The 27,556-nt window shown below is 38.6% G+C and overlaps 1 protein-coding gene across 6 annotated transcripts in view; it reads left to right on the top strand.

Annotated features, from left to right (window-relative positions):
• Nucleotides 1-27,556, top strand: part of PHF20 (PHD finger protein 20) — a 70,410-nt gene that overhangs the window by 17,594 nt on the left and 25,260 nt on the right. For 4 of the 6 annotated variants that reach the window (XM_082773245.1, XM_082773242.1, XM_082773243.1 and 1 more), the window contains 8 exons: nt 1,972-2,143; nt 2,323-2,407; nt 2,921-3,000; nt 6,851-7,238; nt 7,630-7,737; nt 9,148-9,324; nt 10,099-10,269; nt 18,024-18,299. In XM_082773245.1, the coding sequence (XP_082629371.1) occupies nt 1,972-2,143; nt 2,323-2,407; nt 2,921-3,000; nt 6,851-7,238; nt 7,630-7,737; nt 9,148-9,324; nt 10,099-10,269; nt 18,024-18,299 (1,457 nt within the window). The remainder of the gene's footprint in view (nt 1-1,971; nt 2,144-2,322; nt 2,408-2,920; nt 3,001-6,850; nt 7,239-7,629; nt 7,738-9,147; nt 9,325-10,098; nt 10,270-18,023; nt 18,300-27,556) is intronic. The other 2 variants (XM_082773247.1, XM_082773246.1) reach the window with 1 other exon arrangement.

Genomic DNA, 27,556 nt, shown 5'->3' with positions numbered 1-27,556 from the left:
GATCGTCCCCCTGTACTCAGCTCTGGTGAGGCTGCACCTCGAATGCAGTGTTCAGTTTTGGGCCCCTCGCTACAAGAAGGACATCGAGGTGCTTGAGCGAGTCCAGAGAAGGGCGACAAAGCTGGTGAGGGGCCTGGAGAACAAGTCCTACGAGGAGCAGCTGAGGGAGCTGGGATTGTTCAGCCTGGAGAAAAGGAGACTCAGGGGTGACCTTATTGCTCTCTACAGGTACCTTAAAGGAGGCTGTAGCAAGGTGGGGGTTGGTCTGTTCTCCCACGGGCCTGGTGACAGGATGAGGGGGAATGGGCTTAAGTTGCACCAGGGGAGGTTTAGGTTGGATGTTAGGAAGAACTTCTTTACCAGAAGGGTTGTGAGGCACTGGAACGGGCTGCCCAGGGAAGTGGTGGAGTCACCATCCCTGGAGGTCTTTAAAAGACGTTTAGATGTAGAGCTTAGGGATATGGTTTAGTGGAGGACTGGTTAGTGTTAGGTCAGAGGTTGGACCAGGTGATCTTGGAGGTCTCTTCCAACCTAGATGATTCTGTGATTCTGTAAATGTGATATCTCTTAGCCATCACCAGAAAAGGGAAGTTACTTCCTAGGAAGGAAGGGGTAAAGGTATCCCTACCCTAAGTATCTCCTATCCTGTTTTCTTTCTCCTCCATAGCCTTTGCTGCATGTGTTCTGATAATATACAGGAACAGAGTAATGGCAAAGCTTGAGGTGAGGTATGTGGTTTTAGGCAGGGCCTTAGGTTGTGGCTGCAGTGCAAGTCTCTGGTGTGGAGTATTTGTAGCTCTCTTTGAAGAAGTTACGAACATCTCATATCTGCTGAAGTATTTAAGTTGTAGGTAACCCTTCTTTTGGTCCGTATGGGATTGTAAAATAATACTCTGTATTGTATTTTAAGTCTCAATTCATTCTTTTTTAGTTTTATTTTTAGTGTTAAGCTTAATCCTTTTGAAATGCCACTTCTTTATGCTCCTACCCCTTATTCTGTCTTCTTAAGTGTGATCTATAATTGTGATTTATTAGGTAAAGAGTACTTCTGGGTTTGAGGTTTTTTTGTTTTTGTTTTCCTTTAGGCCTTTGTTCCAGAATTTAGTGGGGTCTTGTTTTCAGTTATCTGAAATAAAAACATTGACGAGTAAAGGTTTTCTCCTGGTGCTATTACTGCAGAGGGAAAATTTCAATATTTGGGATGTTATCTTCAGTTGGGATAGTGAAATGTGCTGTGATTCTGAAATGTGTATTTAAGTTGCAAATTACCAATGCAATTAAAGAAATGCATAGTTTGAGGTCTTCCTGATTAGAAATCATTGTGCGCCCTCTCGCTGGTTCCTGTGCTTTCAGTATACCAAGAGCCTTGCTTGAAATTCCTAGGACTTCGAAAATGGAATTTAACTTTAAGAACCCAGAACTTAAATTGGGTGTAGTGTCTACATTAGACTTACGCAGTTAAACTGAAGAGGCAATTTATGACACGTGTTGATGGGTATCTCTGGAAGAAGTTACTGTATTGACCTTCAGATGTTGTTAAGAGGGAGCTGAATCTATCAATTTTGTGTACATGTAAAATTTCTAGGTATGGGGAAGGCTTTCTTGACTTACTGATTTCTAGCTATGTTTTCCACCCCAGACTAGAAACTCCTCAGTTGTCTTTTTTCTGTAACCAGTGTTTGCTTTTATGTTGTTCAGTTGTGGGATTCATTCTGTACTGAGCTCCAAGTCATCTGTAGCATTTTTACTGCTTATACAAGCAATAAGTGAAATAATACTGAGAACTTAGAAACTAAAGGTTGTTAGGTACAGTAACATGGATCCCCACCACACCTGCTCAAGCAGTCTTCATTTATTTTGCTTTTGATCATGCAGAAAGCAATCTGCATGTGATGTTTACGCTGTAGTTAGAGTAAGCATATGGGACATGTTTGTTCTTAACTGAAATATTTTAATCTCTGTTCTGTCCAGGTATCCAGCTCATATTGAAGAAATTGATTATGAAGAAGGAAAAGTGCTTATCCATTTCAAACGCTGGAACCATAGATATGATGAATGGTTTTGTTGGGACAGTCCTTATTTGCGTCCCTTAGAGAAAATACAGTTAAGAAAAGAAGGATTACATGAGGAAGAAGGGTGTGCAGTAAGTAGAAAATAAAGGATATTTGAGAATGTGAAACCAATGCGCTGTTGTTTCATTGCCTGCTGTATAAGCTTTAGGGCTTATTTTAAATACTGGAAAGCTAATTGTTCTGATGTTTTAATAAAGGTGTATATTTCTGTATTTCTAAGATGAAAACACTTTTAAATACTGTCTTGTAGGGTTTTCATATAAATGATCAGGTGTTGGCATGCTGGTCTGACTGTCGCTTCTATCCAGCCAAAGTTACTTCAGTTAACAAAGATGGTAAGGACTCACTTATGTTTTTGTCATGCTTTTTAGTAGTACATTTATAGTTATGTGCCTTTTTGGTTCAGAGGAGAGAGTACAGAAACAGAACGCAACTGGGACTTTTTTTTAATTACGTATCTTAATCTGTCATCAACTCTTACTGTAGCCTTTTGTCCTTCTTATGAACAAAGAACCTTCTGGGTTATCTAGTCAGTGATTGCTTTAAGTATATATTTGGAGAAAGTTGTTTCTTCCTAAACTTATAGTCTAAGGGGTGTGTGTAATTACAGTAAAACTGATGTCATAGCTGTAGAAACTCTTTACAAAGAGACTTACAAGCATAGTCATGCTTCTTTTTGAGTATCAATTAGTATAGACTTGTTTTTGTGCTGTGCTTTCTTTCCATTGACTGTACCTTGTAAGATCAAGGAGAAAAAATTATCCTGCTTCATTATTGGAGCTGTTAGTAGATACTCTGTTAAATAACTTCTGATCTTTAATACTGTCTGCTTTGTTTTCAAATTTTAGGTACATACACAGTGAAATTTTATGATGGTGTAGTTCAGACTGTCAAAAACATTCATGTCAAAGCTTTTTCCAAAGATCAGGTAAGTTGTGTGTTCATTCTAATATTCTAAAACAGTTGGTGCAAGTAACTAGGTTTGAACTATAAAGTATGAAATGAATGAAACTTCTCTATTGCTAAAATACAGCGCATTTGAAATGAAATCCATTAAACTGGAAAGGGTATGCAGATCTTCATGGCATGTTCTACAAACTCTCGGGCTCATGTTCTCATGAATACGCTTCTTGAACTAAAGAAGTCAGTCTCTAGACAAAAATTTGTCTAAAAATCCTTGGGAGATTAAGAATTTACATATTAAAACTAGTGGCGGGATACTGGAACACAGTTTGAGATGACTTTTGTGATTATATATACTTTCCCAAGGGATGGGAACTTTGAAGTGGAGGGAGATTATTTATTCCCAGAGTAACTACTAGATTATCTTGGGACCTTTAAGGAAGCTGTTGAGTAGTCTTTCATTCACAGCTTTCAAAAGATGTTTTTCCTAACCACATTCTTGTTCTGATGCTTGGCTGTTCTACTATCCCTTCACCTGCTCTGTTCTGTGGGTTCAACCTTCAGCTAGCAATGGAAAGTATTAGTGGGCTATTTTAAAGATCTTGTCCTGCTCATGGTGAGAAGAAAAGTTGTTTCTGTTCAGTTTTCATGTGGATACTTTGTAGGAAAGGGTGACAAATTCTGATCCTGTTTAACTAAGTTAAAACTTCTAAGTGCATACCTCAGAATAACCTGTATCAAAAAAATGGTTCTGTGATCCTGCCACACGTTTCTGTGGTGTAGTTGTAGCCTGTGTTTTTAGTCATGCCCTTTCCTTTTGTTTTTTTTGGGGCTCTCAAGTTTGAACAAAGAAATTGCATCTCTCCCTCAACACAAACCCTAAGTGCAGATTCCAATAATGAACTACTAATAAGCAGAATTTAAATCTATCACTGCTCTGAAGAGAGATGCTGCTGCTTTGGCGACATGAGGGTCTGTCTGTTCTCCCAGGCAACAAGCAATAGGATGAAAAGAAATGGCCTTAAGTTGCACCGGGGGAGGTTTAGGTGTTGGATATTAGGAAAAACATCTTCACTGAAAGGGTTGTGAAGCATTGGAACAGGCTGCCCAGGGATGTCATTGAGTCACCATCCCTGATGGTATTTAAAAGATGTGTAGATGTGGTGCCTAGGGACGTGGTTTAGTGGTAGACTTGGCGATGCTGGATAAATGATTTTAGAGGTGTTTTCCAACCTACATAATTCTGTGATTCTGTTCCTTGGTCTGTTGATTTGTATATCTGCCAGACTGGGAAAAAATATTTCAGACTTGCTACAAAGTGCTCTTTAGGCTTTCAAATGCTAATAATTACGCCTGATTCAGGGTTGACTCATACTCACAAGGGAACTACCTTCATGGCCATGAGAAATATTTCTGCCATATTTAACCTTAAATACATGAAGATGAATGATCTGAAGAGAGATTCTTCATAAAAAGGACAAAATATTTTGTCTCTTATCTCCTGTAGGTGGTTTCTTGTGTTTCTATATGGCTGTAGATAGGTTTTGCAAGGAATAAGTTTGCTTCTTTTAACCACTGGCTGGGAAGCTTTCTTTTAAGTTGAGAGAGAAGTTATACCAGAACATTTTGTTCTGTCCTTTAGCGTAACAAAGCATAAAAAGATTTACTTCTGATCATGTAAACAGAGCTCTAATAAAGTCCTTAAACAGTTGATCTGCTGGAGAGCTCAGGACTCAGTTGTGAATGTAAGTTCCTTGAGGTGTGGATTCAGATGCAGCACTAATGCAGCAGCATGCTGCCAGTGGAATGGAGTGGTCTCTTTCTACAGAGGGGAAGGCTGTAGCCATGAAGATGCAAGGAGCTCATGTCTTAGCTGTTTTTAAACAAACAAAAAAAGCCCACCTGGTTTCTGAAGGAAGTAGCACGAACTGGCCTTCTTTTCTATAATGACTACCTTTGTTTCTTTAATTCCCTCTGAAGAGGGAGTAACATGTTCCATTGAACAGCGATAGTGACATACTTATAACTTGCACAGAGCGATAGTATTTATGCAAGGACAGACAGCTTTTAAGAATTCAGTAAAACTGAGCTAATTCAAGAGACAACCATAAACACAGTAAGTTTAAGAACAGTTTAAGATAGTTTGTGTTGTGGTACCTCTTTTTATTCATATCAGATGGTCTGTGAGTAACGCAACTAATGAAACCTAATGTCTGAGGGTTATTTTTTGAGTGTGAGGTATGTTTTTTTGTTTGCTTTGGGGCTTTTGTTTTTAAACTGATATGTGAGGTTTCCATTGAAGCTTCTCCTACATCTGTGGTATTCAAGGAATCTATGCAAGAAATTAAAGCAGTGGTTAAAGCAGTGCTCAGGCACTAGTGCTTTTTCTTCATGAGATGATGACAGAATTTCTTCTTTTTGTCTAGCTGTTGTTCTGAAATGCGCAGCAATTTGTTTTCACATTATATAAAAAAAAAAGCCCAAAAAAAAAAAAAAAACACAAAAAAAAATAACCAAACTGTTTATCACCTCTGCTGAGTATGATTGAAATCATGTTATAGATGGTGGAACAGATGTTTGTTCACCATTTTATTGCATCAGAATTGTTTCTTAGGACTGTGATCTGGAAATGGCAATCTTAAAAGGCACCAGTTCATGTAATCCATGTACTGATAGGAAGATAGGGGTGGGAAGAGGCAAGCTGTACTATCGTACAAGGATTTACTGAAACTTAAGTGTATTCTCAGAATTTTGTGTAATTCAAAATAGCTGTTCCACTTTCTTTTTCCCAAGTGGTATTCAACCTTTTGTTTGAATCAGCCTTCAAAGTTTTTTCTAGTCTTCTCTTCCTGACCTCGTGCCTTGCTGTGCTATGGCTGGAAAGGAGTCTGGTTTCTTGCTAATGCTTCAAGATACTAGGTAACATGAAGAGGGAAGTAAATCTAAAAGCAGTGTTGACATGTGATCAGATGTAAATTACTGATCAAGGCTCAAAATTAGAAGGCTTCTGTTGATCAGAGCAGAAGTGTTTGGGGATAGCCTATAGCAGGAGCATTGGAAGGAGGTAACCAGCATCCCCCCACCATGTGGTGTTGGGATGAAACCCAATTGCAGCATGCAAACGGTGTTCAGTAACAGTGAACTGTTGATACAGGGATGTTCTTTCTGAGTTAGTGCTGCTGTATCACAGTTATGGAAAAATGAAAAGTACAAATGAATGAATTGAATGTTATCAGTAGCTTATACTGGACAGGGACTAATAAAGCTTTTGAAGTTTAAAGTGCTTAGTGTCTTTTTATTGTTTCATTTTTAAATATAAGCATGTAGAACTTAACATCATGCAGATGTTGAAGTTGGTGATATCAGTTGCTTTTTAGATTACTCTACCTAGCGCATTTCAGTAGCAGTGACGATGGCAACATAAATACTGTTTTATTTTGAGACACTTTTGTTAAAAGATGATGATGGGTCTTGTATCCAGGTGATAGAGGTGTTTGTCCTTGTCTGTGCTCTTGACTCCCACTCCTCCCTCAGTGTCCTAGGTAAGGTTTAAGTAGCACTGCTTAAGCTGGCATACAACTATGGAGTTGATTACTGGCCCTAACCTGCATATGAGAACCAAGACAGAGAGAGTCTTAGATTAATTCCTTTGACAGTTCAACAGCATAACTGTCCTGTTAAAGCAGCATGTCCATGCTCTGTTGGTTTTTGAACAGTTCAAGTACCTTTTAAGTTTTTAATCTGTGGGTTACAACAGAACATATGCCTTTATTATTTGAAAAGTTGGAAAAAGTGCAAGTCTGCTAAATACAAAGGTGGGGGGAGGACTTTCAGGCTGCAGCAAGTTAATTTTTATATTTCACTCTTTATTATAGAATATTGTGGGTAATGCTAAGCCTAAAGAAAGAGGTAATGAAATTCCATCATCTCCTGAAAAGCGGGAGAAATTTAAAGAACAGAGGAAAGCAACAGGTAATGCAAAGAAAGACAAGAATGAAAAGACATTAAAGACTGAGAAGAGGGTTAAGCAATCTGATAAAGAAGGAAAACTGATAGTCATCTCAGAAAAAGGCAAGGTCTCAGAGAAGAATATATCTAAGAATGGAAAAGAAGATAAAGAGAATATATCAGAGAATGATATGGAATATTCAGTAGATACACAAATTGAGAAGAAGCCTGAGAATGACAATGTAAAGAGTCCCCAGGAAAATGTGAAAGAAACTAAACGAAAACGTGGAAGACCGCCAATAACACCTCCAACAGGTATGTAGTTGAACTTAAATGTATATGCCATGTATCAGAAACCCTTGTAAACTTACTTACAAAGAAAACAATCTAATTCTGTCCACAACCTAAGTATCTAGAAGTTTTCAATTTTCTAAAACTTCAGCTTTGGTTTAGGGCAGCTGAGAGCATACTTGTTACTCACATTTGGAGTTCTAATGGTTTGGTTGGCGATTATTAGTATTACTTGCCTAAATCTGCATTAATAAAATATGCCTGTAGTAGGATTAAATGCTTGTATGTAGACTGAAAGCCACAGGATACTATTCATGTAGGTCTAGTATTTTAAATTGCGAGACTTGTGAATTTATGTTTTAAAGTTTCCCAGCTTTCCATCTAGTCAACTTCTGTTCTCTGTCTAAATATGTAGAACCAAGTTCTCAGACACTGCAGCCAATAACTTTGGAGTTAAGACGTCGGAAAATACCTAAAGGAGGTGAAGTTCCTTCAAAGCGTCCTAGGGTTGAAAGAAACTTGTGTGAGTGTTTTTTTTGTTTTGAACTCTTGCAGTATTTGTACGTATAAGCTGAAGTGGAGAAAGAAAAAGTCAGTGGTATTAATCTTTAACTGTGATATCTGAAATAGAAAAACAGGTGCTGCATTTCCTCTTAAATTGGCTGTTCACGTATAGCATCGTTATGCTGAAATTAGCTCCTAGGTCTTGAAAGTTTGGTTTGGATAGAGAAACCACAAGCTGTCATTCTTGACGAATTTCACGGATGTAAGGGAGGTAATAGTTATATTGGCTCTAATACTTAAAAGGTTACAGAAACCCTTCTCTAGGTGGAGAAACTATTTTCATGGAATCATAGAATTAGAGAATAGCTAAAGTTGGAAGGGACCCCCCAAGGATCATTCGGTCCTCCTCCTGGTACCACACAGGACCACTAAAAATTAGACTGCATGGCTGAGAGTGTTGTCTAAACACTTCTTGAACTCTGGCAGGCCCACTGGAGCCTGTTCCAGTGCCTGACCAGCCTTTTGGTGGAGAACCCCAGCCCAACCCTCCCCTGTCCCAGCTCTGTGCCGTTCCCTTGGGTCCTGTTGCTGTCCCCAGAGAGCAGAGCTCAGCGCCTGCCCCTCTGCTCCCCTCGTGAGGGAGCTGCAGGCTGCTATAAGGCTTCCCCTCGGCCTCCTTTTTCTGGGCTGAACAAACCAAGGGACCGCAGCCGTTCCTCCTATGTCTTGCCCTCCAGACCCTTCACCATCTTTGTAGCCTTTGGACGCTTCGTTTTGGATGTTTTTAGTTACTAGATGGAGAATTTAGCACATTGCTTCATAAAACGACTTTAATCTTAAATAAAAATTCACATCATTGCAGTCTGATAGCTTCTACTTTTAATATTGTATAATGACATTTAAGGAACTTGAATGTGTTGTTGAGAAAGAATATTACTATAGAAGATGTAATTGTCTGAACAAGGAGATGAAGATCTGAAGAAGTCACTCTTACCCTTCCTTAGGACCAGAAGGCATTAAAACTTGAGTGCATGTATGCTACCATTTTAGGATCAAAGTTGTTTGTGTCTGAATTGTCACATCTAACTTCTGGTATTATTTACATTTGTGGGATGGTTGCTTTTTAAAGCAATGTTTTATCAGTAAGATAGTGATCGTTATCTTAAATTTGTTAACAAAAGAAAATATTAAGAGATGTACAAAACGGGCTTTTCTCTGGATTCTATGCTTTTTTTTTCTATAACTGTTGATATCATTGTAGCTTTTGTGGAGAGGCCTAATCACTAGGGCTATTTGGCTTTTGCTGTTAACCTGAATCATTAAAAACAATTAAAAACCCTCACCGGGAGGGAAATGATCTTTCAAGTTAGCTACTGAGCTATTCAGTAATCCTGTGCCTTCATAGTACCATCAGATTTCTCTGTTCTAGCTCAGGAAAAATTGAAGAACTCTTCAGATAACCATGAAAAAGACCAGATCAGGAGGCGGTCTTCAAGACTCTCATCTAGTGTTAGCCATGAGATTTTAAATACAGATCAGGTCACAACTTCAACAGAAACTCAGCCTTTGAAAGATGCAATATCTAACCCAAAGGAGCCTGAGAAGGGTAAGCAGCTTCCTGGTGTACTCTGGATTTGGTATAGAAGTCTTCTAGTTGCAAGCACTGTATTTACACTCGCATAACCTGTAATCTGCATTTAAAACCCGATTTGAGCAGTGCAGAGTAAACTCAAGGAAAGCTTATTTTAATCTCTACTGCCTTCAATGTTTTTTGTTTCTGATTCCCTGTCCATCAGTAACTCTAGCACTTACCTTGCGTGTAGGGTGCTTTTCCAGTAGAGAGATAACTGGCTGGATCCTTGGCTGCCTTGAGAGGGAGAGCTCCACAGGTTGACAAAAGACTTACAGGAAAAGTTCTGAAGAGATGCAGGTTTTGCTTGCAAAAGTGAAGTAATTACGAAGTTTTAACATTCTTTTGATTGGAGAAGTAATTTAATTGCTAAACTTAATGTTTGATCCTCTTGAACACTAAAAACACCAATCAAGATGCTTTTATTTTTGGACTGGTTAGAAGTAACACTTCATTTTTCTATTTTGTCCTTTACTGCCTTTCCCTTTCAGGGAAAGTTCTGACAGTGGTATGAGTAGACCTATCCCATTTCTCTATAATGAGCTAGTAGTCTGTTTTTTAAGCAGCTTTTGAATTTAGAGGGTAGATGCAAGTGGTTGTGTTGTAAAAGCTTAATTTTGTGTTAATAAAACAGCAGTCTGATCATGGGTGGTTGTTTCTCTACTGTAATATGATGAACACACATTGTTCCAGAATATGCTTTTGTGTGCATTTTACTCAGTTTCCTCTTTTTTTTCCCCTCCCTTATAGTCCAGTTAGATGTTCCCGTTGAATCTGACCAAAGTTTCAGTGAACAAGCATCCCCTGGAAACACATCACATAGCACGGTACTCAGTACGGATGCCAGTTTGCAAGAAGAAAAAGCGGAAGACACTGAGTCTTCCTCTGCTGCTGTCAGAACTCAAGAACCTTCTGCTACAGGTTTAAATTTTGATTTTTGTTATAATATTAATGCTTTTCTTAAGTCAACTAATGGTAGGTCCTTCATGCTCTTGAGTGTGACTAACAATACATTTGTGTAATGCTAACTATGGGGGGAAAATGTGTAATTTTACTCCTTATGCACTCAATTTTAATCTCTTGTGAAAGCTTTGGAGGTTGACAGGAATATTCCAAGAAGCAGAAACCATACTCTTTAAGTGACTGGGTGTAATATTTCTAACATGTGAATGGTGACATTAACAGCAGTGCTTGTTTTCAGGATGTAATTGTCATTCAAGGTTAGGTCATAGTTAAAAGATTGGGTTATTTTTGTGCTGCAGTATGTCAGAGCACTGATGTTGGGGAATCTCAATTGTGCAATTCTATGCACTCGTGTTTTGGCCTCTGTTACAATTAAACCCTAGAATATTCAGAATTTTTAGTGCAAATGTGTGAAATAGTTCAAACACTTCAATCTTTCTCAATGTGCAAATTCTGTTATTTTATCTTAGAAGTGTACTTATCTTTCTTTTTCAAATTGAAAGTTCCTATATAGGCAGTAAACTACGCCCAAATATAATGCTGTCCTGTGATTATTTCCTGGAGCTTCAATATTCTTATCCCCAGCTAATTGGGAAAACTTGAACTATAAATTCACTAGTTTACACTCTATCAAGAAAGATTTAAATTAAATGGACCAGAGCATTTAGAGGAATTTAGAGTTGCTTAGCATTGCTAGAATAACCTCTGTGCTAGCTTTCATCCTGTTTGTTCTTCCAAACTTCCTCTCGTGCTTGCACATCCTCTTTTACCCACCCTGTACAAATGTGTACAGCTGAAACTGTACTAATGAAATTCCCTCTGTTTGCCACTGATAACAATAGCATGTGCGTGGGAAGTACATGGGTTGTCTACTAATATTTAAGTCTTAAAGCTCTTTTGATCTTTGTTCTCTTAAACAGTCTGATGATGCATACACCTGTTTTCTATGGTATATCCAGCATCTTTTCAGTTGGTATGTGTTGGGCATGATGATTTTGCTTCGTGCCATAATGTGTAATCACAGAGCTGTGGGGTTAGTGGTCAAATATTACTTCAAAAAAAAAAAAAAATTGCCTCTTGCAAGGGCTTCTGCTTTTTAACTTTAGTACTCGTATAGCTTTTCAAGGAGTTTCCCAGTATCTTAGCTTCAAGTATCTACAAAGTCAATGTAGTATTAAAATTTTTACTAGTGTACATGAACTGGGCTGTTGTAGCTGTATGCTTGTTTTCAGGGATTGCTTTTTAAGGGAAAAAAAAAAGGTTTTGGGATCTGTAATTCATCAGTATGTCAGGTTACAGCAAACAAAATACATCTAGTAAATGTGAAAGAACAAATAGATTAAGACTTCATACTAACATATTCTGTGTGTATTTGGTGCTGATTGGGGAATCTCTTCCCCTTTGAACAAACTTTAAGGAATTGATTGATAGACTTAAGGAGGAAAAAAACTGCTGCTGTTTTAGTTTGACTTTCATACATTGACTTTCATACATGTTCAGCTTGAAATCACAGGTGCAGTTTATGTTCATCTTAATATATGTTTCTGCTTGAATTGTGTACTATATGTTGAGGTGAGATGCTGTATTTTGTTGGGGAGAAAGTGGGGAAAATAACTATTTGTACATTTGAAACATAGTGATACTTCTCAGTTTTAGCTTCTGGGGAGTTTAACTCTGGCCCCAGGTAAATGGGGTAAGACTCCAGGATAATGCTGATGTGCAACTGAACCGTTGAGAATTCAAGAAGCTGTGGTCCCTTCGGTTATCTTTTGCAGTTACTACTTTAGTTTTCCCTTTGGTTTTGTATTGTGTATATTACTGAGCACTTTGTCTTAAATGGATGAGAATATCAGCTGAATGCATAATGCTTCAGTGTAATTCACACTGATGTGATTCATGGGATGTGGACATCTCCTGAGCTAACTTAGTTGGATACAAGGAATAAAGCTGGGGTAACAACTTCTAGTTTGCTTCAGTACCCAGAGCCTCCAGTATTGCACTCTTGATATTCACGCTTCTGTAAGTACTTGAGCTAACTTGAATCCAGCTCACTCAAGAATATGTGCTTGCGTTGAATTGTTGCCTGAAGTTCAGGAGTGGTGGTGGTGTCTGAAAATCAATGTTTCTGAACATGGGTTTTGTTTCATTTAATTAAAGCCACCTCACTAACCATTAGAAGCTCCAGATGTGTGTGGGTAGACATCCAGATGTGGCAATCAAGAGTTTTTATTGGAGAAACTTCTTAGGGATGTGGAGTAAGAATTGTATAGGGTGCATTTGAGTAAAAACTGTGAGTTGTCATAAAAGAAAAATTCATAGGTTTCTATATTTAACTAACATTAAAAATGTTACTGGAGTGAGTGGTTTGTTAATCAGTAATTTTAAAATCTGTAGATCCTATCAGGGCAAATCTGTTGTTAAAGATTAGAATTTTGTTATCCTGTACATATTTCTGGCTTACTTTTGGCATTGTGTTTATATACTCCACTGTAGATGACAAGCATGATAGGGAACAGCAGTGCTCCAAACACTAATAATTGAATGTCAAGCAGTTTATGTTCTCATACTTGTGGGTGTATTCAAGAGTTTTGGGGTTTGGAAAGAAGTGTTCTGTCAGAACAGCTGATACAGGTGGAAAAAACGGACACTTCTTACATACAGGGTTCTCCAAAAAAAAAAAACAAAAAAAAACAAAACAAACAAAAAAAAAAAAAAAACATGTAGGAGTTAAAGTGAAAGATAACTTTTACTTAGAATAGTGCAACCTTGTAACCCAGTACTAACTTTGTCTGTGGGCTTCAATTCTAATCACTTGATGGGAACTCATCCTCTTTTTGTAGGAAAATACTACAAAATATAAAATTAAAACCCTCCTTTTCTTCAGTGTGTGGTGTTAGTTTTGTTTTGGTATGGGTGAATGATGGACCCCAGCAGCACTGGTTTTAACATGCACAATGTATGAGAAGAACAAGGTTGATAACATTTCAATATCAGCAGTTTTTAAGGGCAAAAGTGATATTTAAGAGTGCCCGATTACTGGTCAGTAGATGATTCAAGACTTAGAGTAGTTGCAGTCACAGCAGATGCAATTGACAATGTTTACATGCTTGTTATCTTTTAAAAGATAATGTGTTCTAGAAGGCAATACAGCATTTTGTCAAAGCTTAATTTCCTTTTTTTTTTAATTTTCATCAAAATTCTCATTAAGTTAATTTTATGTAGTAGAGAATTAAAAAAAACAAAAAAAAAACAAAAAAAAACACCGTTCTGCTGTTTTTTTTGGCTCCCCTAGTGTCTAGGGATTACAACTGGTGATTTAGGTTTTAGTTAAAGCAAGTCATGCTTCAAATAATGGGGTGAGCCTGTTGGCAAATTCTTACAGCCAGTTAATGCTCCATTTCATGTATCTGAAAACAGCCTTAAAAGCACTCTACAGCAGTTGGTGTAGCTTTACTCTCAAAAATTGATTTGACTTTAAAGGGGAGCTCCCTTTGCTTTCCACAGATCTATCATGTTTTTGTTTTCCAGAACTTGAGACGACTTTACGTGCATAGACATGCATCCAAGGATTCAATTTATCTCATACTTACCATGTGGTTTTCTAACTTTGTCACATTTAGCATTGTGTTTCAGTTAATGGAGAAGCAGCAAATATTTCTATCCACATAGAGGGGACAGCTGCATATCCTGCAGCACACCTAGGTAGGCTGGTATTCCTTCAAGGTTGTGTAAAAGTTGTCATTGTAAACATAAAGATGGAGTACAAATGGAAGTCCATCAACCTTGCTAACTTAGACTTTCTTACAGCTAGACACAGTGATCTGGAAACAATGTGGAAGGCTTCACTTGCACTTTGAGAGGTTTAAGTTCACCTACCTGCTACCCCCTCTGAATGCATATTGAGGTTTGCATGTTGAGTAGTACACTGAGCACTTGCCAAGCTTTTTGTGCATTGTAGACATCCCTATTCTTATTGTTACAAATTCAGTGCTTACATAAGAAAAACATTGTAAGATGAAATAGTCTTAAGTAGTTCTTCCCATGTCAAATAACATTTCAGGCTCAAAACAGAACTTCCTGCTTTCTGTAGCTGAATGGTTGCTGGATGTGCTGAAGGTGCTTAATGCTGTTCTGTAAGGAGTGTCAGCTGGGCTAGGGGTAAGGCTGTGATGAAAACCTGAACTGTTGTGGGACTAGATGTATTCCTAAAGGAACTCCCAAGTGGTTTGTGTAATTGAGGCTGACTGCACTGAACTGACCGACAACAGTAGGCCTAATAAGCCAACTTCATGTTTTTATGACTGTTGGAAAAGTCAGAGGCAAGTTTTTTCATCACAACACAAAATACATAAAATTTACATCTGCAGTTCAAGAAGGGTAACACTAACAAACTGAAGAATCATGAAAGTACCAGATGGAAGAGACTTAAGTTTAACAGCAAACGAAGGAATAATTTGTTTTTCTCTTAATATTTCTTTGGAGAGTGGGAGACAGACTAGAAATCTAATCACTTTAAAAAGCAATTTGTGAAGATCTAATGACTAGAAACTGCAGTAAAGGCAAGCTTCTAACTGAAAGGGGAAAAAGCTCTTAAGTATTCAGTGCACTGTTGGCATTTTGAGATGGCTTACCACTGCCTTGTAGAAGATTCTCAAAGACTGGCAGACCTTAAATGTGGATTCTGGGCTGCTGCCACACATTCCTATCCCATCAAGAGTCAATCCAAAGAAGGAATCTGGGGGGAGGTAGTGGGGAGAAATCTCTTGTGGACTTAAGCTTCTACATGGTGACATTTTACTGTAAACTTACTGTTAAATTTGCCTTAAAGCTTGTGTCCTTTGGATAATAGAGTGCACTGAGAAGTGAGGTAGGCTGCTGAGCTGAATGCTGAAAAGATGTTTTTGTCTGTGCAGTGAAAGTTAAAGGAGACACTGTTGTTTGTTTGACCTTGAGTTTGTGTGGTTAATAGTGTAGTGTTTAATTGAGTACCAGGTAAAGATTTTTAACTTTGTTTAAAAGCACAGAAGAAACAGCGCGTGGGAGGTTTATCATTAAGATTTCTTTGTAGTCAGAGGAAACATGGTATGTTCACCTTACTAACCAACGTCCTCTGGGAAGGCAAGTGCCTGAAAATTTGATGCTAACAATGCAAAACTGGCCTTCTTTCAATAGAAACCAATTTTAGTGCTACGTTTAATGAGCAAAAATTATGTAAGAATGAAAATAACCCCCCTTTATATATTGGTGTGATGAAGAAGCTTCAGCTGATGCTTAGCTGGGAGTACAGCCTCCTTAAGGATTCTCCTGAGTGGCAGAGCTGAGCCTCAGTTTTGTACAGTTTCCTGGCAGCAGGGAGTTCTATAGTCTTGCAAAGAAGAAAGATGCCCCCAAATATGGTGGCAATGCTACTAATATAAGCTTTGTTCTGAACTTTGTGTGATTGTCCGTGGTTTTCATTTCTCAGAGTAGATTCCTTTTGCACATTGCAGTAAGTTTTTTTTTTTTTTTTTTCTTCTTTCCTTCCCCCTACCCCATGTCTTTGTTACCTCCTTGTTGCTAAACTTCAGCTGACACGATCCTGTGCTCCTCTTCTAACTTTTAGCTGATCATTTAGAAGCTGTTCCCTGTGTCTGCTCAAGAATTTGTCCATCCCAATGGAAGGAAAGTGCTCCAAGCTTGGGTACAGAGCTCCTGACAGGGCCTCATCGTGACAGCTGTATGATGGTATAACAGCTTCCCTTGTCATCTTCATAATACTTGTTAAATAAATCTTTGGGCCCATTTGCCCCTTCCTGCTGTAGTTAAAGTTTCCCCATCTTAATGCTAATTAAGTTGAAGCAAGTTATCTTTCGTTGTCCTGAATGCTGGTTTTTAGCCTTACAGTCAAGAGAACCTGTCTGCACTTGCTTTCACTAAATCCACCAGCCATTTCATTAATCAGTCCCAAAATAATTTTCATTCCTTAAGAATGCAGCTTCTAAAGGTGCACAGTCTATTTAGATTTTGGTATTGGCAAGCTTTGTCATTCTGGTAGCATGATCCAGTTGTTCAGGTTTGTTGCAACCTTACTACCCTCATTGCTTGAAGCAGTTTCCCTGTCAGGATGTTTTTAATACAACTACACCAAAATGTCTTTCCCGTTCTCCTTGTGAAACACCTAAAAGCTATGTCTTCGTTTCTACCATTTTCTTCTTTCTTTTAATCAATCTCATGTGCATATACGAGTCTGTTAATCTTTCTACCTATACCAGTCTCCGTAGTACTGTTCCCTGTTCTTCCTCCATGAATAACTTCAAGTTATTTTTTTCCCATGACGTATTTAAATTGATTACACTTCAGATAGCTTTCTAGGGTGCTTCTTACATGTCCTTTAAATATGCAATTCACTGGAATTCACCATTTTTGTTGCTACATGCTAAACATTTCTGAACGATCTGTGCTGTCTTGCATCAAATTGTGTTGATGCTATCTATAACTCTCCCATTCAATCTGTTCCTGTGTACGTGTGCTTGTAAAAATCTGTAACTGCTCTTGTTCATGTTTGTAATGTTTCTGGGTCCTTTGTGCTCTCTTTCCAACTATTTTCAATGTAATGCCGTGGTACACAACATGTTAATGAAAACTTTTGGGTTGTATCACTGTTGCTGGGTCTAGGTGTTGTCTTTAAATGCTTCTTCCTTCTTAACTCCCTGAGTTTGAGAATACTCATAAATAGGGAAATAATGTTTTAGTGCTGGCAAAACAAATGGAAAATTTATATTTGGAAACTGTTTTGTAAAAACGATACCTCCTTTCATACGATTACTTTGTCCTCTGGTGGTTATTTGATGCTGTATGTATGCTAGTGATGGATAATTGCCCTGATCTCTTGTATCTGTTTCCTATTTGCTGCCTCTCCTGTTTTATCAGATGCAGGGACTAGTGACAGTAGTCCGATTTACTGTTAGTTCACAACATTTATGCGTTTCATAGCAAAAACATAAAGTTTCTAAAGTCCTGGGAGAAGGAGCAAGAACTTAACAGGTTAAATGGAGGTATACCCAGGTTGCACAGTAATGCTTTGTTAAGCAAATGCTTAAAACTTTCTTGAGTTGGAAGACTTGCCTTTTTTTTTTTTTTTTTTTTTTTTTTGAGAAACCAGTTAACTGTAGCTTCTAGGAGGTGTTCAGAAAAATGTTCTGACATACTGTTTATTGTTCCTTTGTTGTTGAAAGTAATCAGACTTCGGTGGTCAGGCAAGGCATCCAGAAAGATAGGAAAGTAGTTGAGCAGAAGTGTTTTCCTTGGAAAGTGATTGCACCAAAGATGTGAACAGTTACAAACAAGTAAATAATATACTTGATAGAACAAAGTGTATGTTTTAGTTGGAATACTGAAGATTATAATTGTCTTATATCTAGAGTAGCACTATATACAGTGATACTAGCTGTTGGGCAAAGGACTCATAGAAGCAAAATATCTAGACAGTAAGTCATTCATAAAAACACGAACATTGTGACAAATGATTTTAGGAGCACAGTAGGGCAGAGTTTTCCCTTAAAAGCTATTGATCTTAACAGCAGATACAACATTAAAGTTTTTGGTTTTGTTTTTGTTTTTTTTAGCATTTCTTAGCTAACACGTTTTGAATGCATGCCCATTTTTTTAATTTTGGAAGCCTTTTGGTAAATATAGCAAGTGCATGGGGGAATTTATCTGTTTTGTTCTTACAGTAACAAAACCTTTTAGGAGAGCAGATTTTCTTGCACCAAAAAAAAATGCAACTGTTGATCAAGATCACAAGTTTAAATGCAAGTTTGTGGACTGTTCAAAATCCTTCCGCAAAGCGAAGTTATTGCATTATCATATGAAATACTTTCATGGAGTGGAGAAAGCAGAATCCCAGCAGAACCCGGTAAAAAGACATATTCAAACCAGAGCTTCTTTGGCTTCTGAAAAAGCTAATCAAGAAAGGTCAAAAAGAGGACGGACCTCAACTGGTTCATTGTGTAAGTATCTCGCTGATCTCTTCCTTTTCTTTTCCTTTTTTACTTATTTATTTTTACTTTTAACAGCAGCAACAGGGAGGGGAAGCAGAAAAGAACAGAAATTGATTTTCTTTCAGGCCAAAGGAGCCTCCTTACAGCTCCCTCTTATGTATTTCTTTGTGGAGAAGTATAATGATACCTGTAAACATCATGTTTTAATGAAGATAAACTGAACAAATTCCCTCATCTAGAAATATGGGTCATGTACTATAATGAAGTGACTATATAGCTTCTCTTATTTCTTTGTAAAAGCTTATTCAAGTGTTAAGCCTCTGTTTCTTCTTCAGAACTACAATCCATGGAGTTCCTCATCTTTTTCTTCCTTCCATTTTTGACAAATGCCTAACTAGTGTTATTGTAAGACTTCTTTTATCCTTTTCTGTACTAAGGCAACAGCCTGGATAATTCCATCTCTCTCTCTATTTCTTACTTGGTCTTCACATTTCACAAGCTAACTTCAAGAATATAGTATACTAGTGTAGGAATCTAATCCCTGTCTCTGCTGGACCTATGGGGAAAAAAAGCCAGTCTTTAACAAGTGCAGTTGTTAGAGCTGTGCTTGAAAGATCCACATGCAACTGACAGTGGAAAGGGAAAAACCTTGGGGGGGAGGGGGTGGAAATCAGAATTCTTCAGTTATAACTGATAACTGTTTTGCAGTTTTTAGATTTACTTTAACTTCTGCTTCAGTTTCATTCTCTGAAGCACTTTGATCCTGGTGTCTCGAATGCTTCAGTGACAATGTGGGTGTACCTGGGAACTGCAGTGGTGGCGTTGACGATGTGTCCAGACTTTGTTCTTGTGGGCTGCTTTCTCTTTGTACTGCAGGCCCATGAGGATTATCTGTCTTGTGTTCTGACTGAGACAGTTTTATAGAATCCATCTTTGTCTTTGCTGAATTCCCTGGTACTTATCAATCATCTTTGCACTTGATCTTTCATTAGTATTCTGTATAGTTAAGAATTTCAAAATCTTGCAAGCTAGTGACTGAGTTACCAGTGTACGATAGCAGACTGTAAAGTGCTTTACTTTGCTTCATGTCTGCTTTTCATAATGTGTCTGGCAAATACTTCTCACTGGAGATGCTACTTCCTGTTCTTAACAAGATAGTGTAACTTAACTTACTGCTACTAAATGTGAACTTCTATGCCCCAGATGCTTCTGTAACTTGAAATAACACAAAGGCATAAGATTTAATTAATTAGAGGCACCTTTTCTTTAAGTGTTTTTGTACTTGTTTATATAATTGTTTTTATATGTGTTTATTATACTCTGCAGCTTATATGAAACTGAATTACTGCCTAGAGAAAGGGACCTGGGACAAATGGTTTACAAAGTGTGGCTGCTACCACTGCAGAGCAATTAGAGTAGGCTTCTTGCATAAAACCATAGAATGGCTTGGGTCGGAAGGGACCTTAGAGGTCATCTAACTCCAACCCCCAAACCATGGGCAGGGATGCTACCCATTAGATCAGGTTTGCCCAGGCCCCATCCAGCCTGGCCATGAGCACCTCCAGAGAAATGCATTTCAAGTGTTTTTTCATAGCAGACTGCTATTCTACTTTTTGAGGAGCTGTAAAATTATTTCAGTTTGAAAAATTGTTTTCCTGTGATTGGTTTGAGGGAACTGAGTAGTGACTTGACCCTCTTGTTATTCCCTTTCCCCAGGTATATACTGTTGGTTTGATGCCGCCATCTTGGCTGCACTGGTGGGTAATTTTTTTGGTATTAAGATCTAATAATACTTCCTTATATTAAATCTCCACCCCTTTCTTCATTTGGGAGTGGGTATGTGTGGTTCATAGCATATTCCTGCAAGTAGCCCCTCGGCTGTGCTGACCGCTGTTGGCTGTGAATCAGCACTGTGGTGGAAGTTGGGCAGTGGAGTTTTCACAGTCACCATCAGAGGCTTCTGTTGTGGAGCTACTGGTTTTCCTCAATAAGGAGTGTAATTTTACATCACTTATGTCATAACGTGTCCGATTATTAAGTGGTGTGTTTTTTTAGCTCGAATTTTTAATTCTTAATGTTCTTCCTTTGCTGGTACCAAAAATTCTGAAGTGGGGTTAATGGGATTTATGGAGTCATATTGCTGTTTTCTACTCTGTTCTCTTGTCTTCTTGCAAGCCTCTTTTCTGTTCGTAAATGCCTGAACAGGAAGACAGGCTGCTAAGCAAGACCTTTTTAAAAATATGTTTCGGGATGTATTGCTTAGTGAGAGTGCGGACTTTCCAATGCATAATTAGGTATGGTACACCGTGGGTTTACTTTATCATCTTTATGATCCTTTTGTGAGCATTACAACAAATTCTCCTATTCAAAATGTACATATTTAAAAAAATATTTTACCTTTTGGTAAAAATGTCCTTTTCATAGTACTTTGCTTTATTAGATTAAGAAAAGGTGGCAACTTCTAGCAGACAAGACTTTAGAAATTAGTTTTGTTATTCCAGAAGCTTGCTTTAGATACTCCTGCTTCAGAAGCTTTATTGTGTTTTAATCCTTGATCCTTCTGAAGTTTCATTTTGGAGTTCTAGGAATGTTTACTGTTTTTGCTACATACTATATAAAAATAAACAAAAGGTTGGAAGTTAATGGAAAAATACTTACTTTTCCTGGTCCTGGAGTTCTAGGAAATGATGCAATATTCAGAACAGTTGGAAAAACTTGTTGTAGTGCTTGAAATTAGAATTCTGACACATTGAAAAGAAGATGGATGTAAGCGGTCTTCATTGACCATGCTTTCAGATGCATGAAGAGCAAATAAAAGTATTTTGCACAAAAGTAGAGACTGAAATTTCAGTGTTTGAACTGTTATAAATCATGCCACTTGCCATTGGCTTCAAAATTTAAGTGAGCTAGAAAATTTAATGTTGATGTGATTCATGCAGTCTTCTCCCTGAGAAGGAACTTGCCTTGGCAGTGACAAATTCGACAGATACCTCTCTAAATCCTGTAGTCAGTTTTCATAGAATCATAGAATATGCTGAGTTGGAAGGGGGACCCACACTGAGTTCAACTCCTTTTCTATGAATAGAGGGGAATGACCTACCATTGCCTAGTTGGTATTTTAGTTTTTCCTTAACTTGTCTGAACAAAACAAAGCAGACTTGAATGGCTACTGGCACATTCAGGCAATACCTCTTTTTAATTTATCAGGAGATATTACCATTGTCATGAAAGAACTTTTTTCCTAGCCCAGTGCTATAATACTTATCTGTGTGAGGATTGTTGCTATTTGGCCTTTCAGGAAAGAACTGTCTTCTGTAGAGAACAAGGCTGTTGATTTCACGTTTCCCTGGACTATAGGAGTTGTGGGCATTTGTACCCTAAACTCTTAGGTTGCAATCTAGAGCCATATAACAGCCCTTCTGTTTAACAGGAGAAAAAACTTTGGAGTTACTTGGTGATTGCTGTAGTGAAAGAAAAGAATAGAACCACATTCCATATTCAGATACTTTAACATAAAGTAGGTTTTGCTTTCTCTTTGTGGTCACAGCTATTTCTCTGCACAATCGCTTATATTTTACTATGATAAAATACATCCTTTTCTACCATGAGTCGTGCTCTACAAACATTTTATATAAATTTCTTCATGTGAAGATGTCAGCTTGCTTCAGGTATCTCTGGCCATCCTATTGTATGTGAAATACCTGCACAAGGTTTTAGTGTCTGTTGTGTCCTGACTGAGGCCTCTCAAAGGTATTTGGACATCCAACAGAATTCAGTTCATGCCCTTGTGCCAGGGAGTGAGCTGAACAACTTCTCTTGAAGTCTTAAAGTCAACTTGTGGCAAACTTCAGTGCTTGAACTGTTGATACACTTTACCTCAGACCTTGGCGAGGCTTCATACTTTATGCGTCCTGAAGATCTGCAGGTAAATTCTAACCTTGTCAGATGTAAACAAGTAGCACAGTTTGAGTGTATATGCAAGAAAATCCCACCAAAACCTTCACTGAGGTGGCTGGTGTACTCATAATACTCTTAATAACTACTTAGTACTGGTCTGAGCATAACTGTTGTACTGGCAGGGACTTCATCAGCTGATAGATACCCTTACACTCCTAAGACAGCTCTGTTGAGGTGTCTTGCTTTGAAGTTAGAACTGCTTTTGAGTGCTCAAAAACTCCTTGCCACACTGAGCTGCGTTTTTGGTATGCGTGTGTCTAGTCTGGTATGTTGCTACCAGTGCTGGCCCTGCTGTTCGTCTTGCAGTGAGGCACAAAAGAAAGCAGAGAACCAGCTATCAGTATTTTAAAGACCATAGAAAACTTGTGCTCAGCTGAGTCTGTGAAAAATAGTTGTAGGGAAAAAAAAGAAGCATGAATTTTGTCAGTGAGTTTAAATTTTTGTACGTGGTCCAGTTGTTTTAAAAAAAACAAAAAACTCACCTACTCAGTTAATGTGTCATGTTAATTGGATGAGTGTCTTAACATTAGGAATATGTATGAAGAAAGAAGGGTCTTGTCTTCACTCATGATAATGATGAGATCCTAACTATGCATGCAGAAGGAACAGGATGGCAAACTTGCTTTGCTTAAACTTAAAAGATTAAATTTATCTAAGGCATCCGGTTGTGGTGACAACTGTATAGCTGTTATTGTGGACCACTGTCGCAGAGCAGAGTGGTTTTCAAGGTGATCCTTTGGTGGTGAGTACCCCTTTGCTAGTAGGAAGAAGATACATGGGTGCCCTACAAACATAGGGGTTGTCACTGTCGGAGATGGTGAGGAGCTTTGTTAACCCTGATTTCTGCAGAATCACCAGTCAGTTTTGTGGCTTATCTCAAGATACAGCATGGAGTTTGTGGAGGATGGCTGTGTCAAATTCTTTAGCTGTAAGTCAAGATAAGTGGTCTTTGTTATTGGAAACATGAGTGGATGTTCTCAGCAAATGATTTCACAGCTGTGTATGGTGAATATTGTACAACAGACAACACTTGAGGAATTCAGTCTCTTTGCTTCCTGTGGATGTTGAATGTTCTTCCTAAACCAACATCTGACATGATCTGTTAGATGTGAAGGTTGTTGCATTGCTTGTTAACTGACGTGTAACATGTTCAAATCTAAGTCCCTCTTAAGGCTTTACCTGGTTAGTCTTCATGGCTTCTGCATGGCTGAGAAGATTTCATTTCTTAGAAATTAAAACAAATACAGGTCTGAGATACTTCACTGCTTCCAGATCAGTTCCTCACATGAAGGAGGGTATTTCTCACAGGCTTTGGAAAGCCAAGTCTGCAGGATAAAGGCCTGAAAGAATCTGCTGGAAGAAGGCTGTGAGCAGTTACAAGCAAGCCTGTCTGTTGTTTGTTTTTGTTTTTCTTTTAATGAATTTGTCTCCTGTTACTGTTATTTAGGTTCATCTGAACTAGAAATTCACCTGCTGGTGTTCCATTCCAGTGTCATGGTTCAAGAAGCGTTCAGCTATTCAGTACCCTTGCTCTGTGTCAGGGAGCTGTTGTGCTCTATTTGTAGAGAATCATATAATTCTAATAACTATGAGTATTTGGAATCATGGAGGGATTTAAGGGTACCACTGCCATCATGCGGGACCTCAACAAGCTGGAGAGAGTTGGGCAGGGAGAGACTTCATGAAATAGAATGAGGGCAAGTGTAGAGTCCTGTCAAGAACAACCCCAGACACCAGTATAAGCTGGGGACTGCCCTGCTGGAGAGCAATGAAGGGAAGAGGGACCTGGGGCTCCTGGTGGACATGACCACGAGCCAGCACCGTGCCCCTGTGGCCAAGAAGGCCGGTGGCATTCTGGGGTGTATCAGAAGGGCTGTGGTTAGTAGGGCGAGAGGTTCTCCTCCCCCTCTACTCTGCCCTGGGGAGACCACATTCAGAATACTGCGCCCAGTTCTGGGCCCCTCAGTTCAAGGACAGGGAACTGCTTGAGAGAGCCCAGCGCAGAGCCACGAGGATGATTAAGGGAGTGAAACCTCTCCCTTATGGGGAGAGGCTGAGGGAGCTGGGTCTCTTTAGCTTGGAGAAGGGGAAACTGGGGGGTGACCTCATTAATGTTTATAAATATGTAAAGGGTGAGTGTCAGGAGGATGGAGGCAGGCTCTTCTCAGTGACATCCAATGATACAGTGGGGCAATGGGTGCAAGCTGGAACATTGGAGGTTCCACTTAAATATGAGACAAAACTTTTTCACATTGAGGGTGACAGAGCACTGGGACAGGCTGCCTGCACATGTTCCTGTGTGACCTGATCTCGGCGTTCCTGCTCCGGCAGGGGACTGGACTAGATGATCTGTCAAGGTCCCTTCCAAACCCAAACATTCTGTGAATATTTACTTTGATTTTGATCAAGTTGAGCATTATCAGGAATGTGTGGAAGTTGTAGGTTAGATGATACATACCTGTGTCCTGTCTAAGGATAAAGTGCAGGTGTCTTGATCAGAGCTACACAGGCAGCTTTAGGAAATGCATGGTCACTGGAGCACCTACTAGGGTCTTTATGAGCATTGTTCTGCTTTTACTACAGACTTACAGTATAGACATGAGTTGTTTCTTGGTAGTTTCAGCTGACTGATTACAGGGACGAGTGCTTGACGGAGAAGTTAGCAGCAACAGAACTACAAGGTGTGTGTGCAAATGCGGTGGTTTTGCTGTTCTCTGTTGGCTTTTCTTGAAATTGCACATGAGGAATTCCTGTGATGGGGAGGAGACAGGAGAGTAGGAAGCCTTTTAGGAGAGACTCAGAGAGGGAGGAGCATAAAAGCATATGGCATGCTGCTGTCAGTGCTAAAACAAAGCCTGAGGTTGTTGAATGTGTGGGCTTTAATAGCATGTTCGTAAATGCAAGTTCTTAGTTGTGGTTGTTACGGTAAGTAATTGCTTTTCATTTTTTTGGTGGCCAATTTAAAAATTGGCCTGCTTCACAGAAGTATACTTGAAAATGTTGTTTTGGGATGACTTAACATACTGCAATCAGAAAGTTTACAAGTTTGGGTCTTCATAACACAAGTTTAATCTTTACATTCCCAAAAGTTTAGGATGACTTTTCATATTTTTAATCTCACCTTCTTGTCAATTTCAGTCACAACTCCTGAAGTGGATTTCAGAGTACTCAGCAGTCTTAGACCCTCTACGCTTTTCTATTGATAGAACAAAAAATATTTCAAAATTAACATGTTGATAACTATTTTTGAAGAAAAATACATCTGACATATGATAGGGTACCTTTGGACTACTCCAAAAGAGTGTTCATGGTAGCTGAAAAATATTACAGGAATGCATTGACCTATGTGTGTTAAAAGATGCAATAGTCTCGGCAAAAATCTTATTCAATTTTTACTCTTACAAAGCTAGAAAACACAATGCTCTTTTGTTCCCTCATGAGTGTTTGTATGTAGATCTCAGCCCACAGGAAGGCTTTTCGTGGGATCAAGGTGGCTGCAGAATTTTTCTGATGTTAATTTATGAAATTGAGTTTAGCTCTTGGGAGAAAGGAAAATGAGGAGGCCTAAATGAAGGTCCTAGTCTGATTTTTTTATTTATTTTTTCCTAGTCTGAATTATTTTTTTTTTTTAAGTTCCCTGAGATGCTGTTGTATAAATATTTTTGGAACTTAAAGCAGGCAGAATGGTAGATAGTCAGGAATGCTTCCCTGGCTTGTTTATGTGTCTTGTCTGTGTGTACTGCCACAAACCTTTTGCCTTTCAGAAAGTTTGCTAGGATTGTGTTGTTCCCAAACAGATTATAAGGTACCATAATCTTATTTTTCAGCTACCATGTACCATGGGAAAAAGTTTTTTGTTTGAACTGATGACTTATGTTTGTGAAGGTTCGCAGAAGTGATTTCTGTTAGTGAGAAATCCTGCAAAAATAGACTTTTTTTTGTTGTTGTTGTTCAAATACACAACTTCTTCCTGCAAGAGAAATTGGGCCTGTTGAAAATGGGAAGCTGTACATATTACCGTGGTATATTATCAGGGAGTATCTTCTGTATACTCAAGGAATATCTTCAAGGAAAATTCTTCATGGAAGAAACGTTCAACATCCTATAGCTTGTAGCTCTTTTGAGTTCAGTAAGCACCCAAAGAAAGGCAACAGGGAGTTGCCTTACTGGACAGAAGTCACCTTCATGACAGTCTTGTGGAGGAAACTTGGACTCTTTGTCTCTTTTCTGTCTTCCATTGTAGCTGATGTAAAGCACTATGGTAAATGACTGAAGGTTAACTAGTTGGTTACTAAAATTGTTACGAACACCACCTGCTCTTTTTTTCCTGAAGTTTTAATGTAGCTTCAGTGTGGGAGGAGGATCAGGGAGAAAGCCATCAGATAGCCTCAGGTTTTGCTGGGTATTCGCTGGTTCCTTCAGCCTCAAGAGATCCGCTTGCTTCTGAAAGGGACATAATGAGGTGTCTTAATGTGCCTCATAGCTCCAACTTGAAATGTAGGTCAGGCCAGAGTGCTTGATTCCACTTCTCTTAAGTATGCTGAGCTTGGACTCTTTTCTTCTGTCTTCAGTCATTTTCAACTCCTGCTCACAGTTATTTAGAGAGGCTTCCAAGTGAAAAACCTACTGACATGCAAGTCTTCAGATCGGACAGAAGTTGCCTTTAGTATCCAATTTGAGATGCTTATGATGATAGAATTATACATTCTTGATGAAAAACAGCATTCTGTCAGCTTGGCTACTGGTTCTGTTTGACGAAGATACTTGATACTTGATGACATACTTCAAAGTGGCAAGAAGAATATTGCAAGAAGACTTGACTTACTAGTAAATGAAATCACAGATGAAATTGCCTGTCTATCTCATGATTGTATGGATTTTAGGTAGTGATACTGAATTCTTGCATCTCTCTCCTGGCTGAAATGCTGTTATTTCAGTGGTATATACTTTAAAACTTCCCTTCCTTAGATATGCAGAGCTTCTATATGCTTGTTACAAAGCACACTTCTGAGAATAGGCTGTGGTTCCTCTATTTAAATCAACAGGACCTCTTTTATTTTCTCTTTTAAAGAAAAATTTATCTGACCATATCGCTGCTGAGCTGAACTGTTTCTCTCTCCATATTTCCTCCATGCAGCAGTATTTCTGGACGAATAAAGATTTGGGGATTGTAACAACAACAAAAAGCATTGCAGGTCTTAGACTTTAAATGAGCTTCTGCTTAAAAACTCTTCTGTGGTCAAGTTGCTGGGACTGCAAGCTTAGTGGTTTATTTCATCAGAGATGCTCCCTAGGGAGTTTATTTCATC

Source organism: Aythya marila (genome assembly GCF_965140915.1).
Source record: "Aythya marila genome assembly, chromosome: 16".
Lineage (NCBI taxonomy): Eukaryota > Metazoa > Chordata > Aves > Anseriformes > Anatidae > Aythya > Aythya marila.
Note: the sequence above shows the minus strand (reverse complement) of the source record. Positions and strands in the feature narration are given on the sequence as shown.